Genomic DNA, 17,428 nt, shown 5'->3' with positions numbered 1-17,428 from the left:
AAAGTCAAAGAGATTCAAAATTGCATTAGCTAAATTGAAGTCAATAATGTTTTTTTTAATAATTATTAGTTAATGTTTTTGTAAACTTCTGATGTATTCAGAAATTGATACTTCAAGAGAGTAAAAAATAAATATAATCATTATTTTAAACAATTGCGAGAGCTAATATAAATAAAACAACAGAATAAATGCAATCTTAAATTTTGTAACACGATAGAAATGGAAAATCACAGTTCTAAAAACATATAATTACAAGCTTTTTATGATTACAATTTTTACTATTTAGAGAACTTAGAAAATATGAAAATGGGAATATGTATTATTTAATGTAAATTAATAAAATATAATTTCAAAAAAGCATATTATGACAAAGATAGATATATTTTATGATTGATAGTGATACAGTATAAAAATCTGAGTATGAACTATTATAATTAGTGATTAGGTTTATTATAAAATTTGCATGTGTACCTTAATAGCTTATAGAAAATGCTTTATTGAACTCACACTTTAGTCCCAATTATATATTGTTAGATGAAAAGATACATATGAAATCATGACTCAGTTACTCAGATATATATTTATAGTATATCTGTTTTAAATTCTCTACCATAATTATTATCTTTTGTTTAATTTTCTTACCATAGTAATGCAATATGGTTATTCAGCCTTCTACCATAAATCAAAGTAATACATTCTCTAGAGATTTTGACTAAACGTTTGTTAGTTTGTTTAAGTTTTTCCCATACATCATAAAACTACTAATTAGTGACTCCTTGCAGGTTTGACTATTTTTTGTTAATTGTTTGAGAATATTTATCACTTTGACAGAAATAGTTTTTTGAATAATTTTTGGCTTTCAGTTAACTTACTTATTTTAATTCATTGGAATTTTAAAAAGTATGTATGCATTAATAAAGAACTTAATAAATAACAAATTTAATACCTGTGAAATAAAAAGGTCACATTTCAAATTAAAAGATTACGTTCCAGTTATAATGAAATTCAATTTGTCTATTTTTTCTTCGATCAAAGTCGATTTGTATATATAACACATAAACTTTAGAAATAGAAAGTCAAGTATTAATTTAACACCCTATGATTAACCTGATTCAAACCAAACTGTATTTAGTTACTCTTAGATTATAAAAAAGTATTTTTTATTATAAAGCAATAGATATTTTGCGGCTTCTCTGATACCCTTTTAAGTAGCTCACAATGTTCACTTCTACGAAGAAAAATCTGATGCCCCTATAGCTTCGAATTGTTCCTTAAATCGGCTTCAAAGAAAAAAAATATAGTAAAGTCAAATCGTTGATCATGCATTTTCAAATTGGGATTATCTAGTAACTAGTGACGGGGATCAAGCCACTAATATCAAACTGATGAATAATATTATAAAAATAATAACATTTTTCTTATCATTATTTATAGAAAAACAAGCACATTTGTCATAACTGTTGCTTTCTTATTTTTAATTATTTATAACTCCATTATTTTGCAACTCCTCTGTGTAAATAATACAATTTGGGTTCACATAAAATATAATAATTTTTCTTACCAAAATTAAATTAGTACATTCTATGTTTTTAGTAAATCCATCATCTAACCATGTAAAATGAAATAGGCAATTTTATTTTTAAAAAATACATCCATTGTTTATGGTTAAAACCAAATAACCTGAAAATTCTAGTTATCCAAACCAAGCAAGTAAAAATTAGATATGATTTCAGTGTGGTGTATAATTTTGTAAACCTATATTTTTGGAAAAACAAACTGAAACATGATAGAGATTTTAAATGAACATGATTAGGTGACATTAATGTCTAAAGAGGAGAAAAACAAAACAATAAAATTCAATAATCATTACATAAACAACATTAATTTTTGTTTTTTTCACAAACATAAGCACTTAAGATAAACAAAAAACAACAACATTTGTATCTCAAATGCCAAACAAAAATTCAGAAAACAAACACAACATAAAGCCATAATTTTAATTGTTTTGGGCGTCATGGCCACAAAATTATTGTAAGCACAAATACAAAACAAGTTTGCCTCGGAAACAACTTTAAGCAAATATCACACAGCAGTTATGAATAAACTGTGGGAGCTTAGCACCACTGCACCAATATTTTAATTCTTCCCAGTGCTGCTCTTCCACGTCTGGAGAAGGACGGCATGAGTAGACTATTCCTTTCCTATGCCAAGAGTGAGAAGAGCCAACAACCAGAAGTCTATCTTCCATCGATTTAAACGCAGTCTCCCAACCAAAGGTAGTGTTTGTGCTCACAGGGACAACACCAAGTTTCTTCCAAATATTTGTGTTTATATCATATACGCGAAGCTCGTTCAAAGATGTCTCCAACATGTATAGATTGTCATCAACCACAGCTATAAGAGGCGGAGATTGGGAAGGCGTAATGAATGTCATGTCTTTCAAAATGTCAGGTATCAACTCCCAAGAATTTGTGGTCTCATCATAACTTTCTCCACAAGTGAGGTGTTTATCATTCTCATCTCTGCCACCGAGGACATAAAATTTTCCACGCAAGAAACATCCTGAGCTGAACTTCCTTGCTTTATGCATTCCATTAATCATAGTCCAACTTTTTGCATCAGCATTATACTTTTCCACAGTTCGCACAACAATAGGGTTTCCATTGTCATCCATTTGAATGCCTCCTGCAAAGAATGCGGTTTTTCCATGGCTAGCAGAACCGTACATGACCCTCGGTGTGATCATTGAAGGACCTTTGAACCACTTATGATTCTCTAGCTCGTAGCGAAACACCACAATTCCCTCTATTTCTCTTCCAATGACAATTAGTTGAGTACCCACACATATTGTTTCCTTATCGCTGTGGAAAAAGCAATAGTCAGAAGAAGGAACTTTAGGAAGTCTCTGAAAGGTTTTAAAATCCTTATCAAACATTTCCCAATTTGATCCAGCCCCTGAATGCAAAATCACGTAGGGTTTTACAAGTCCCTTTTCTTGTCTCACCCTGAAAATTTCACCACTTTTTAACAACTGCAAAAATTTCTTGTTAAGAAACTGCAGTTTCCAGTATTCGAAGCATGGAAGACGAGCAAAGATCTCGACCTCAAGCTCGTACAAAAGCTTATGATGAACATAGCATCCATCATGAGATTTTAAACCTGCAAGATTCTGAAATATATTTGTAACTTCTCCTTTTTCTTCCTCATCGGAATCATAACAAGGTTTCACATTCAGGTCAGGTATGTTGGGTTTAATGCCAACAATTGAAATCTTCCTTCGTTTAGATTGGCTCAAGCTAGCTCCAACTTTAGGAGTCTGGTCATCCCTTAGCATTAGCATATCTTGATTTATTTTAGCCATATATTTTGACATCATTTCCTGTAAATTCCAAAATAATACTTTGAGTAACATCACTCAGTTGCAAAAAACTGACTGAACAAATTTACTACATATAGTTACAAATTTAAGAATTAGAACTCCCAATATTTATTCAAAATAAACAAGAAATATTTTTTTTATATAAACTGGAAAGTCAAACAGACTCAAAATTGCATTAGCTAAATTGAAGTCTATAATGTTTTTTTTTTACTAATTATTAGTTAATGTTTTTGTAAACTTCTGATGTATTCAGAAATTGATACTTCAAGAGAGTAAAAAATAAATATAATCATTATTTTAAACAATTGCGAGAGCTAATATAAATAAAACAACAGAATAAATGCAATCTTAAATTTTGTAACACGATAGAAATGGAAAATCACAGTTCTAAAAACATATAATTACAAGCTTTTTATGATTACAATTTTTACTATTTAGAGAACTTAGAAAATATGAAAATGGGAATATGTATTATTTAATGTAAATTAATAAAATATAATTTCAAAAAAGCATATTATGACAAAGATAGATATATTTTATGATTGATAGTGATACAGTATAAAAATCTGAGTATGAACTATTATAATTAGTGATTAGGTTTATTATAAAATTTGCATGTGTACCTTAATAGCTTATAGAAAATGCTTTATTGAACTCACACTTTAGTCCCAATTATATATTGTTAGATGAAAAGATACATATGAAATCATGACTCAGTTACTCAGATATATATTTATAGTATATCTGTTTTAAATTCTCTACCATAATTATTATCTTTTGTTTAATTTTCTTACCATAGTAATGCAATATGGTTATTCAGCCTTCTACCATAAATCAAAGTAATACATTCTCTAGAGATTTTGACTAAACGTTTGTTAGTTTGTTTAAGTTTTTCCCATACATCATAAAACTACTAATTAGTGACTCCTTGCAGGTTTGACTATTTTTTTGTTAATTGTTTGAGAATATTTATCACTTTGACAGAAATAGTTTTTTGAATAATTTTTGGCTTTCAGTTAACTTACTTATTTTAATTCATTGGAATTTTAAAAAGTATGTATGCATTAATAAAGAACTTAATAAATAACAAATTTAATACCTGTGAAATAAAAAGGTCACATTTCAAATTAAAAGATTACGTTCCAGTTATAATGAAATTCAATTTGTCTATTTTTTCTTCGATCAAAGTCGATTTGTATATATAACACATAAACTTTAGAAATAGAAAGTCAAGTATTAATTTAACACCCTATGATTAACCTGATTCAAACCAAACTGTATTTAGTTACTCTTAGATTATAAAAAAGTATTTTTTATTATAAAGCAATAGATATTTTGCGGCTTCTCTGATACCCTTTTAAGTAGCTCACAATGTTCACTTCTACGAAGAAAAATCTGATGCCCCTATAGCTTCGAATTGTTCCTTAAATCGGCTTCAAAGAAAAAAAAATATAGTAAAGTCAAATCGTTGATCATGCATTTTCAAATTGGGATTATCTAGTAACTAGTGACGGGGATCAAGCCACTAATATCAAACTGATGAATAATATTATAAAAATAATAACATTTTTCTTATCATTATTTATAGAAAAACAAGCACATTTGTCATAACTGTTGCTTTCTTATTTTTAATTATTTATAACTCCATTATTTTGCAACTCCTCTGTGTAAATAATACAATTTGGGTTCACATAAAATATAATAATTTTTCTTACCAAAATTAAATTAGTACATTCTATGTTTTTAGTAAATCCATCATCTAACCATGTAAAATGAAATAGGCAATTTTATTTTTTAAAAATATAACCATTGTTTATGGTTAAAACCAAATAACCTGAAAATTCTAGTTATCCAAACCAAGCAAGTAAAAATTAGATATGATTTCAGTGTGGTATATAATTTTGTAAACCTATATTTTTGGAAAAACAAACTGAAACATAATAGAGATTTTAAATGAACATGATTAGGTGACATTAATGTCTAAAGAGGGGGAAAACAAGACAATAAAATTCAATAATCATTACATAAACAACATTAATCTTTGTTTTTTTGCACAAACATAAGCACTTAAGATAAACGAAAAACAACAACATTTGTATCTCAAATGCCAAACAAAAATTCAGAAAACAAAAACAACATAAAGCCACAATTTTAATTGTTTTGGGCGTCATGGCCAGAAATTTATTGTAAGCACAAATACAAAACAAGTTTGCCTCGGAAACAACTTTAAGCAAACATCACACAGCAGTTATGAATAAACTGTGGGAGCTTAGCACCACTGCACCAATATTTTAATTCTTCCCAGTGTTGCTCTTCCACGTCTGGAGAAGGACGGCATGAGTAGACTATTCCTTTCCTATGCCAAGAGTGAGAAGAGCCAACAACCAGAAGTCTATCTCCCATCGATTTAAACGCAGTCCTCCAACCAAAGGTAGTGTTTGTGCTCACAGGGACAACACCAAGTTTCTTCTATATATTTGTGTTTATATCATATACGCGAAGCTCGTTCAAAGATGTCTCCAACATGTATAGATTGTCATCAACCACAGCTATATGAGGCGGAGATTGGGAAGGCGTAATGAATGTCATGTCTTTCAACATGTCAGGTATCAACTCCCAAGAATTTGTGGTCTCATCATAACTTTCTCCACAAGTGAGGTGTTTATCATTCTCATCTCTGCCACCGAGGACATAAAATTTTCCACGCAAGAAACATCCTGAGCTGAACTTCCTTGCTTTATGCATTCCATTAATCATAGTCCAACTTTTTGCATCAGCATTATACTTTTCCACAGTTCGCACAACAATAGGGTTTCCATTGTCATCCATTTGAATGCCTCCTGCAAAGAATGCGGTTTTTCCATGGCTAGCAGAACCGTACATGACCCTCGGTGTGATCATTGAAGGACCTTTGAACCACTTATGATTCTCTAGCTCGTAGCGAAACACCACAATTCCCTCTATTTCTCTTCCAATGACAATTAGTTGAGTACCCACACATATTGTTTCCTTATCGCTGTGGAAAAAGCAATAGTCAGAAGAAGGAACTTTAGGAAGTCTCTGAAAGGTTTTAAAATCCTTATCAAACATTTCCCAATTTGATCCAGCCCCTGAATGCAAAATCACGTAGGGTTTTACAAGTCCCTTTTCTTGTCTCACCCTGAAAATTTCACCACTTTTTAACAACTGCAAAAATTTCTTGTTAAGAAACTGCAGTTTCCAGTATTCGAAGCATGGAAGACGAGCAAAGATCTCGACCTCAAGCTCGTACAAAAGCTTATGATGAACATAGCATCCATCATGAGATTTTAAACCTGCAAGATTCTGAAATATATTTGTAACTTCTCCTTTTTCTTCCTCATCGGAATCATAACAAGGTTTCACATTCAGGTCAGGTATGTTGGGTTTAATGCCAACAATTGAAATCTTCCTTCGTTTAGATTGGCTCAAGCTAGCTCCAACTTTAGGAGTCTGGTCATCCCTTAGCATTAGCATATCTTGATTTATTTTAGCCATATCTTTTGACATCATTTCCTGTAAATTCCAAAATAATACTTTGAGTAACATCACTCAGTTGCAAAAAACTGACTGAACAAATTTACTACATATAGTTACAAATTTAAGAATTAGAACTCCCAATATTTATTCAAAATAAACAAGAAATATTTTTTTTTATATAAACTGGAAAGTCAAAGAGATTCAAAATTGCATTAGCTAAATTGAAGTCAATAATGTTTTTTTTAATAATTATTAGTTAATGTTTTTGTAAACTTCTGATGTATTCAGAAATTGATACTTCAAGAGAGTAAAAAATAAATATAATCATTATTTTAAACAATTGCGAGAGCTAATATAAATAAAACAACAGAATAAATGCAATCTTAAATTTTGTAACACGATAGAAATGGAAAATCACAGTTCTAAAAACATATAATTACAAGCTTTTTATGATTACAATTTTTACTATTTAGAGAACTTAGAAAATATGAAAATGGGAATATGTATTATTTAATGTAAATTAATAAAATATAATTTCAAAAAAGCATATTATGACAAAGATAGATATATTTTATGATTGATAGTGATACAGTATAAAAATCTGAGTATGAACTATTATAATTAGTGATTAGGTTTATTATAAAATTTGCATGTGTACCTTAATAGCTTATAGAAAATGCTTTATTGAACTCACACTTTAGTCTCAATTATATATTGTTAGATGAAAAGATACATATGAAATCATGACTCAGTTACTCAGATATATATTTATAGTATATCTGTTTTAAATTCTCTACCATAATTATTATCTTTTGTTTAATTTTCTTACCATAGTAATAAAATATGGTTATTCAGCCTTCTACCATAAATCAAAGTAATACATTCTCTAGAGATTTTGACTAAACGTTTGTTAGTTTGTTTAAGTTTTTCTCATACATCATAAAACTACTAATTAGTGACTCCTTGGAGGTTTGACTATTTTTTTGTTAATTGTTTGAGAATATTTATCACTTTGATAGAAATAGTTTTTTGAATAATTTTTGGCTTTCAGTTAACTTACTTATTTTAATTCATTGGAATTTTAAAAAGTATATATGCATTAATAAAGAACTAAATAAATAACAAATTTAATACTTGTGAAATAAAAAGGTCACATTTCAAATTAAAAGATTACGTTCCAGTTATAATGAAATTCAATTTGTCTATTTTTTCTTCGATCAAAGTCGATTTGTATATATAACACATAAACTTTAGAAATAGAAAGTCAAGTATTAATTTAACACCCTATGATTAACCTGATTCAAACCAAACTGTATTTAGTTACTCTTAGATTATAAAAAAGTATTTTTTATTATAAAGCAATAGATATTTTGTGGCTTCTCTGATACCCTTTTAAGTATCTCACAATGTTCACTTCTACGAAGAAAAATCTGATGCCCCTATAGCTTCGAATTGTTCCTTAAATCGGCTTCAAAGAAAAAAAAAATAGTAAAGTCAAATCGTTGATCATGCATTTTCAAATTGGGATTATCTAGTAACTAGTGACGGGGATCAGGCCACTAATATCAAATTGATGAATAATATTATAAAAATAATAACATTTTTCTTATCATTATTTATAGAAAAACAAGCACATTTGTCATAACTGTTGCTTTCTTATTTTTAATTATTTATAACTCCATTATTTTGCAACTCCTCTGTGTAAATAATACAATTTGGGTTCACATAAAATATAATAATTTTTCTTACCAAAATTAAATTAGTACATTCTATGTTTTTAGTAAATCCATCATCTAACCATGTAAAATGAAATAGGCAATTTTATTTTTAAAAATACAACCATTGTTTATGGTTAAAACCAAATAACCTGAAAATTCTAGTTATCCAAACCAAGCAAGTAAAAATTAGATATGATTTCAGTGTGGTATATAATTTTGTAAACCTATATTTTTGGAAAAACAAACTGAAACATGATAGAGATTTTAAATGAACATGATTAGGTGACATTAATGTCTAAAGAGGGGAAAACAAACAATAAAATTCAATAATCATTACATAAACAACATTAATCTTTGTTTTTTTGCACAAACATAAGCACTTAAGATAAACGAAAAACAACAACATTTGTATCTCAAATGCCAAACAAAAATTCAGAAAACAAAAACAACATAAAGCCACAATTTTAATTGTTTTGGGCGTCATGGCCACAAAATTATTGTAAGCACAAATACAAAACAAGTTTGCCTCGGAAACAACTTTAAGCAAACATCACACAGCAGTTATGAATAAACTGTGGGAGCTTAGCACCACTGCACCAATATTTTAATTCTTCCCAGTGCTGCTCTTCCACGTCTGGAGAAGGACGGCATGAGTAGACTATTCCTTTCCTATGCCAAGAGTGAGAAGAGCCAACAACCAGAAGTCTATCTCCCATCGATTTAAACGCAGTCCCCCAACCAAAGGTAGTGTTTGTGCTCACAGGGACAACACCAAGTTTCTTCCAAATATTTGTGTTTATATCATATACGCGAAGCTCGTTCAAAGATGTCTCCAACATGTATAGATTGTCATCAACCACAGCTATAAGAGGCGGAGATTGGGAAGGCGTAATGAATGTCATGTCTTTCAACATGTCAGGTATCAACTCCCAAGAATTTGTGGTCTCATCATAACTTTCTCCACAAGTGAGGTGTTTATCATTCTCATCTCTGCCACCGAGGACATAAAATTTTCCACGCAAGAAACATCCTGAGCTGAACTTCCTTGCTTTATGCATTCCATTAATCATAGTCCAACTTTTTGCATCAGCATTATACTTTTCCACAGTTCGCACAACAATAGGGTTTCCATTGTCATCCATTTGAATGCCTCCTGCAAAGAATGCGGTTTTTCCATGGCTAGCAGAACCGTACATGACCCTCGGTGTGATCATTGAAGGACCTTTGAACCACTTATGATTCTCTAGCTCGTAGCGAAACACCACAATTCCCTCTATTTCTCTTCCAATGACAATTAGTTGAGTACCCACACATATTGTTTCCTTATCGCTGTGGAAAAAGCAATAATCAGAAGAAGGAACTTTAGGAAGTCTCTGAAAGGTTTTAAAATCCTTATCAAACATTTCCCAATTTGATCCAGCCCCTGAATGCAAAATCACGTAGGGTTTTACAAGTCCCTTTTCTTGTCTCACCCTGAAAATTTCACCACTTTTTAACAACTGCAAAAATTTCTTGTTAAGAAACTGCAGTTTCCAGTATTCGAAGCATGGAAGACGAGCAAAGATCTCGACCTCAAGCTCGTACAAAAGCTTATGATGAACATAGCATCCATCATGAGATTTTAAACCTGCAAGATTCTGAAATATATTTGTAACTTCTCCTTTTTCTTCCTCATCGGAATCATAACAAGGTTTCACATTCAGGTCAGGTATGTTGGGTTTAATGCCAACAATTGAAATCTTCCTTCGTTTAGATTGGCTCAAGCTAGCTCCAACTTTAGGAGTCTGGTCATCCCTTAGCATTAGCATATCTTGATTTATTTTAGCCATATCTTTTGACATCATTTCCTGTAAATTCCAAAATAATACTTTGAGTAACATCACTCAGTTGCAAAAAACTGACTGAACAAATTTACTACATATAGTTACAAATTTAAGAATTAGAACTCCCAATATTTATTCAAAATAAACAAGAAATATTTTTTTTTATATAAACTGGAAAGTCAAAGAGATTCAAAATTGCATTAGCTAAATTGAAGTCAATAATGTTTTTTTTATAATTATTAGTTAATGTTTTTGTAAACTTCTGATGTATTCAGAAATTGATACTTCAAGAGAGTAAAAAATAAATATAATCATTATTTTAAACAATTGCGAGAGCTAATATAAATAAAACAACAGAATAAATGCAATCTTAAATTTTGTAACACGATAGAAATGGAAAATCACAGTTCTAAAAACATATAATTACAAGCTTTTTATGATTACAATTTTTACTATTTAGAGAACTTAGAAAATATGAAAATGGGAATATGTATTATTTAATGTAAATTAATAAAATATAATTTCAAAAAAGCATATTATGACAAAGATAGATATATTTTATGATTGATAGTGATACAGTATAAAAATCTGAGTATGAACTATTATAATTAGTGATTAGGTTTATTATAAAATTTGCATGTGTACCTTAATAGCTTATAGAAAATGCTTTATTGAACTCACACTTTAGTCCCAATTATATATTGTTAGATGAAAAGATACATATGAAATCATGACTCAGTTACTCAGATATATATTTATAGTATATCTGTTTTAAATTCTCTACCATAATTATTATCTTTTGTTTAATTTTCTTACCATAGTAATGCAATATGGTTATTCAGCCTTCTACCATAAATCAAAGTAATACATTCTCTAGAGATTTTGACTAAACGTTTGTTAGTTTGTTTAAGTTTTTCCCATACATCATAAAACTACTAATTAGTGACTCTTTGCAGGTTTGACTATTTTTTTGTTAATTGTTTGAGAATATTTATCACTTTGACAGAAATAGTTTTTTGAATAATTTTTGGCTTTCAGTTAACTTACTTATTTTAATTCATTGGAACTTTAAAAAGTATGTATGCATTAATAAAGAACTTAATAAATAACAAATTTAATACCTGTGAAATAAAAAGGTCACATTTCAAATTAAAAGATTACGTTCCAGTTATAATGAAATTCAATTTGTCTATTTTTTCTTCGATCAAAGTCGATTTGTATATATAACACATAAACTTTAGAAATAGAAAGTCAAGTATTAATTTAACACCCTATGATTAACCTGATTCAAACCAAACTGTATTTAGTTACTCTTAGATTATAAAAAAGTATTTTTTATTATAAAGCAATAGATATTTTGCGGCTTCTCTGATACCCTTTTAAGTAGCTCACAATGTTCACTTCTACGAAGAAAAATCTGATGCCCCTATAGCTTCGAATTGTTCCTTAAATCGGCTTCAAAGAAAAAAAATATAGTAAAGTCAAATCGTTGATCATGATTTTCAAATTGGGATTATCTAGTAACTAGTGACGGGGATCAAGCCACTAATATCAAACTGATGAATAATATTATAAAAATAATAACATTTTTCTTATCATTATTTATAGAAAAACAAGCACATTTGTCATAACTGTTGCTTTCTTATTTTTAATTATTTATAACTCCATTATTTGGCAACTCCTCTGTGTAAATAATACAATTTGGGTTCACATAAAATATAATAATTTTTCTTACCAAAATTAAATTAGTATTTCTATGTTTTTAGTAAATCCATCTTCTAACCATGTAAAATGAAATAGGCAATTTTATTTTTAAAAAATACAACCATTGTTTATGGTTAAAACCAAATAACCTGAAAATTCTAGTTATCCAAACCAAGCAAGTAAAAATTAGATATGATTTCAGTGTGGTATATAATTTTGTAAACCTATATTTTTGAAAAAACAAACTGAAACATGATAGAGATTTTAAATGAACATGATTAGGTGACATTAATGTCTAAAGAGGGGAAAAGCAAAACAATAAAATTCAATAATCATTACATAAACAACATTAATCTTTGTTTTTTTCACAAACATAAGCACTTAAGATAAACGAAAAACAACAACATTTGTATCTCAAATGCAAAACAAAAATTCAGAAAACAAAAACAACATAAAACCACAATTTTAATTGTTTTGGGCGTCATGGCCACAAAATTATTGTAAGCACAAATACAAAACAAGTTTGCCTCGGAAACAACTTTAAGCAAACATCACACAGCAGTTATGAATAAACTGTGGGAGCTTAGCACCACTCACCAATATTTTAATTCTTCCCAGTGCTGCTCTTCCACGTCTGGAGAAGGACGGCATGAGTAGACTATTCCTTTCCTATGCCAAGAGTGAGAAGAGCCAACAACCAGAAGTCTATCTCCCATCGATTTAAACGCAGTCCCCCAACCAAAGGTAGTGTTTGTGCTCACAGGGACAACACCAAGTTTCTTCCAAATATTTGTGTTTATATCATATACGCGAAGCTCGTTCAAAGATGTCTCCAACATGTATAGATTGTCATCAACCACAGCTATAAGAGGCGGAGATTGGGAAGGCGTAATGAATGTCATGTCTTTCAACATGTCAGGTATCAACTCCCAAGAATTTGTGGTCTCATCATAACTTTCTCCACAAGTGAGGTGTTTATCATTCTCATCTCTGCCACCGAGGACATAAAATTTTCACGCAAGAAACATCCTGAGCTGAACTTCCTTGCTTTATGCATTCCATTAATCATAGTCCAACTTTTTGCATCAGCATTATACTTTTCCACAGTTCGCACAACAATAGGGTTTCCATTGTCATCCATTTGCATGCCTCCTGCAAAGAATGCGGTTTTTCCATGGCTAGCAGAACCGTACATGACCCTCGGTGTGATCATTGAAGGACCTTTGAACCACTTATGATTCTCTAGCTCGTAGCGAAACACCACAATTCCCTCTATTTCTCTTCCAATGACAATTAGTTGAGTACCCACACATATTGTTTCCTTATCGCTGTGGAAAAAGCAATAGTCAGAAGAAGGAACTTTAGGAAGTCTCTGAAAGGTTTTAAAATCCTTATCAAACATTTCCCAATTTGATCCAGCCCCTGAATGCAAAATCACGTAGGGTTTTACAAGTCCCTTTTCTTGTCTCACCCTGAAAATTTCACCACTTTTTAACAACTGCAAAAATTTCTTGTTAAGAAACTGCAGTTTTCAGTATTCGAAGCATGGAAGACGAGCAAAGATCTCGACCTCAAGCTCGTACAAAAGCTTATGATGAACATAGCATCCATCATGAGATTTTAAACCTGCAAGATTCTGAAATATATTTGTAACTTCTCATTTTTCTTCCTCATCGGAATCATAACAAGGTTTCACATTCAGGTCAGGTATGTTGGGTTTAATGCCAACAATTGAAATCTTCCTTCGTTTAGATTGGCTCAAGCTAGCTCCAACTTTAGGAGTCTGGTCATCCTTTAGCATTAGCATATCTTGATTTATTTTAGCCATATCTTTTGACATCATTTCCTGTAAATTCCAAAATAATACTTTGAGTAACATCACTCAGTTGCAAAAAACTGACTGAACAAATTTACTACATATAATTACAAATTTAAGAATTAGAACTCCCAATATTTATTCAAAATAAACAAAGAAATATTTTTTTTATATAAACTGGAAATTTAAAGAGATTCAAAATTGCATTAGCTAAATTGAAGTCAATAATGTTTTTTTTATAATTATTAGTTAATGCTTTTGTAAACTTCTGATGTATTCAGAAATTGATACTTCAAGAGAGTAAAAAATAAATATAATCATTATTTTAAACAATTGCGAGAGCTAATATAAATAAAACAACAGAATAAATGCAATCTTAAATTTTGTAACACGATAGAAATGGAAAATCACAGTTCTAAAAACATATAATTACAAGCTTTTTATGATTACAAGTTTTACTATTTAGAGAACTTAGAAAATATGAAAATGGGAATATGTATTATTTAATGTAAATTAATAAAATAAAATTTCAAAAAAGCATATTATGACAAAGATAGATATATTTTATGATTGATAGTGATACAGTATAAAAATCTGAGTATGAACTATTATAATTAGTGATTAGGTTTATTATAAAATTTGTATGTGTACCTTAATAGCTTATAGAAAATGCTTTATTGAACTCACATTTTAGTCCCAATTATATATTGTTAGATGAAAAAGATACATATGAAATCATGACTCAGTTACTCAGATATATATTTATAGTATATCTGTTTTAAATTCTCTACCATAATTATTATCTTTTGTTTAATTTTCTTACCATAGTAATGCAATATGGTTATTTAGCCTTCTACCATAAATCAGAGTAATACATTCTCTAGAGATTTTGACTAAACGTTTGTTAGTTTGTTTAAGTTTTTCCCATACATCATAAAACTACTAATTAGTGACTCTTTGCAGGTTTGACTATTTTTTTGTTAATTGTTTGAGAATATTTATCACTTTGACAGAAATAGTTTTTTGAATAATTTTTGGCTTTCAGTTAACGTACTTATTTTAATTCATTGGAACTTTAAAAAGTATGTATGCATTAATAAAGAACTTAATAAATAACAAATTTAATACCTGTGAAATAAAAAGGTCACATTTCAAATTAAAAGATTACGTTCCAGTTATAATGAAATTCAATTTGTCTATTTTTTCTTCGATCAAAGTCGATTTGTATATATAACACATAAACTTTAGAAATAGAAAGTCAAGTATTAATTTAACACCCTATGATTAACCTGATTCAAACCAAACTGTATTTAGTTACTCTTAGACTATAAAAAAGTATTTTTTATTATAAAGCAATAGATATTTTGCGGCTTCTCTGATACCCTTTTAAGTAGCTCACAATGTTCACTTCTACGAAGAAAAATCTGATGCCCCTATAGCTTCAAATTGTTCCTTAAATCGGCTTCAAAGAAAAAAAAATATAGTAAAGTCAAATCGTTGATCATGGATTTTCAAATTGGGATTATCTAGTAACTAGTGACGGGGATCAAGCCACTAATATCAAACTGATGAATATTATTATAAAAATAATAACATTTTTCTTATCATTATTTATAGAAAAACAAGCACATTTGTCATAACTGTTGCTTTCTTATTTTTAATTATTTATAACTCCATTATTTGGCAACTCCTCTGTGTAAATAATACAATTTGGGTTCACATAAAATATAATAATTTTTCTTACCAAAATTAAATTAGTATTTCTATGTTTTTAGTAAATCCATCTTCTAACCATGTAAAATGAAATAGGCAATTTTATTTTTAAAAAATACAACCATTGTTTATGGTTAAAACCAAATAACCTGAAAATTCTAGTTATCCAAACCAAGCAAGTAAAAATTAGATATGATTTCAGTGTGGTATATAATTTTGTAAACCTATATTTTTGAAAAAACAAACTGAAACATGATAGAGATTTTAAATGAACATGATTAGGTGACATTAATGTCTAAAGAGGGGAAAAGCAAAACAATAAAATTCAATAATCATTACATAAACAACATTAATCTTTGTTTTTTTCACAAACATAAGCAATTAAGATAAACGAAAAACAACAACATTTGTATCTCAAATGCAAAACAAAAATTCAGAAAACAAAAACAACATAAAACAACAATTTTAATTGTTTTGGGCGTCATGGCCACAAAATTATTGTAAGCACAAATACAAAACAAGTTTGCCTCGGAAACAACTTTAAGCAAACATCACACAGCAGTTATGAATAAACTGTGGGAGCTTAGCACCACTTCACCAATATTTTAATTCTTCCCAGTGCTGCTCTTCCAAGTCTGGAGAAGGACGTCCTGCGTGTGCTGACGGACGCCCTGTGTGTGCTGACGGACGGCCACGGACGTCCTCTGTGTACTGACGGACGGCCACGGACGTCCTTTGTGTGCTGACGGACGTCCTGTGTGTACTGACGGACGTCCTGCGTGTGCTGACGGACACACGGACAGCCACGGACGTCCTGCGTGTGCTGACGGACGTCCTGCGTGTGCTGACGGACGTCCTGTGTGTGCTGACGGACGTCCTGTGTGCACTGACGGACACACGGACACACACGGACAGCCACGGACGTCCTGCGTGTGCTGACGGACGTCCTGCGTGTGCTGACGGACGTCCTGTGTGTGCTGACGGACGTCCTGTGTGCACTGACGGACACACGGACACACACGGACAGCCACGGGAAGGGCCAGCGTGTGCTGACGGACGTCCTGCGTGTACTGACGGACGTCCTGCGTGTGCTGACGGACGGCCACGGACGTCCTCTGTGTACTGACGGACGGCCACGGACGTCCTTTGTGTGCTGACGGACGTCCTGTGTGTACTGACGGACGTCCTGCGTGTGCTGACGGACACACGGACACACACGGACAGCCACGGACGTCCTGCGTGTGCTGACGGACGTCCTGCGTGTGCTGACGGACGTCCTGTGTGTGCTGACGGACGTCCTGTGTGCACTGACGGACACACGGACACACACGGACAGCCACGGACGTCCTGCGTGTGCTGACGGACGTCCTGCGTGTGCTGACGGACGTCCTGTGTGTGCTGACGGACGTCCTGTGTGCACTGACGGACACACGGACACACACGGACAGCCACGGGAAGGGCCAGCGTGTGCTGACGGACGTCCTGCGTGTACTGACGGACGTCCTGCGTGTGCTGACGGACGTCCTGTGTGCACTGACGGACACACGGACACACACGGACAGCCACGGACGTCCTGCGTGTGCTGACGGACGTCCTGTGTGTGCTGACGGACGTCCTGTGTGCACTGACGGACACACGGACACACACGGACGTGGGCCAAAATCACCCACGGACAGCCAAAATCACCCGAGAAGCCAAAAATGCAAAAATTAATATTTTTGAAGAAAGTTTTCTGAAAGGAAACATCAAAAATATGTCAACAAAGAGTTTAGGATGT

General features: G+C 31.5%; 2 protein-coding genes and 2 pseudogenes across 2 annotated transcripts; all 4 read right to left on the bottom strand.

Annotated features, from left to right (window-relative positions):
• Nucleotides 1-831: 831 nt before the first annotated feature.
• Nucleotides 832-3,468, bottom strand: LOC117129714 (F-box/kelch-repeat protein At3g27150-like). Its single transcript, XM_033283000.1, has one exon. The coding sequence runs from the start codon at nt 3,410-3,412 to the stop codon at nt 2,072-2,074; it is 1,341 nt and encodes a 446-aa protein (XP_033138891.1). The 5' UTR covers nt 3,413-3,468; the 3' UTR covers nt 832-2,071.
• An 866-nt stretch (nt 3,469-4,334) lies between these two features.
• Nucleotides 4,335-6,995, bottom strand: LOC117129717 (annotated as a pseudogene).
• On the bottom strand, nt 4,364-11,903 carry LOC117129715 (F-box/kelch-repeat protein At3g27150-like). The gene has a single exon (XM_033283001.1). The coding sequence runs from the start codon at nt 10,473-10,475 to the stop codon at nt 9,135-9,137; it is 1,341 nt and encodes a 446-aa protein (XP_033138892.1). The 5' UTR covers nt 10,476-11,903; the 3' UTR covers nt 4,364-9,134.
• A 27-nt stretch (nt 11,904-11,930) lies between these two features.
• LOC117129710 lies at nt 11,931-16,293 on the bottom strand (annotated as a pseudogene).
• Nucleotides 16,294-17,428: the final 1,135 nt, after the last annotated feature.

The sequence above is a fragment of the Brassica rapa genome, unplaced genomic scaffold (assembly GCF_000309985.2).
Source record: "Brassica rapa cultivar Chiifu-401-42 unplaced genomic scaffold, CAAS_Brap_v3.01 Scaffold0073, whole genome shotgun sequence".
In the NCBI taxonomy this organism is placed as follows: Eukaryota; Viridiplantae; Streptophyta; class Magnoliopsida; order Brassicales; family Brassicaceae; genus Brassica; species Brassica rapa.
This window is presented reverse-complemented; position numbering and strand designations above follow the sequence as displayed.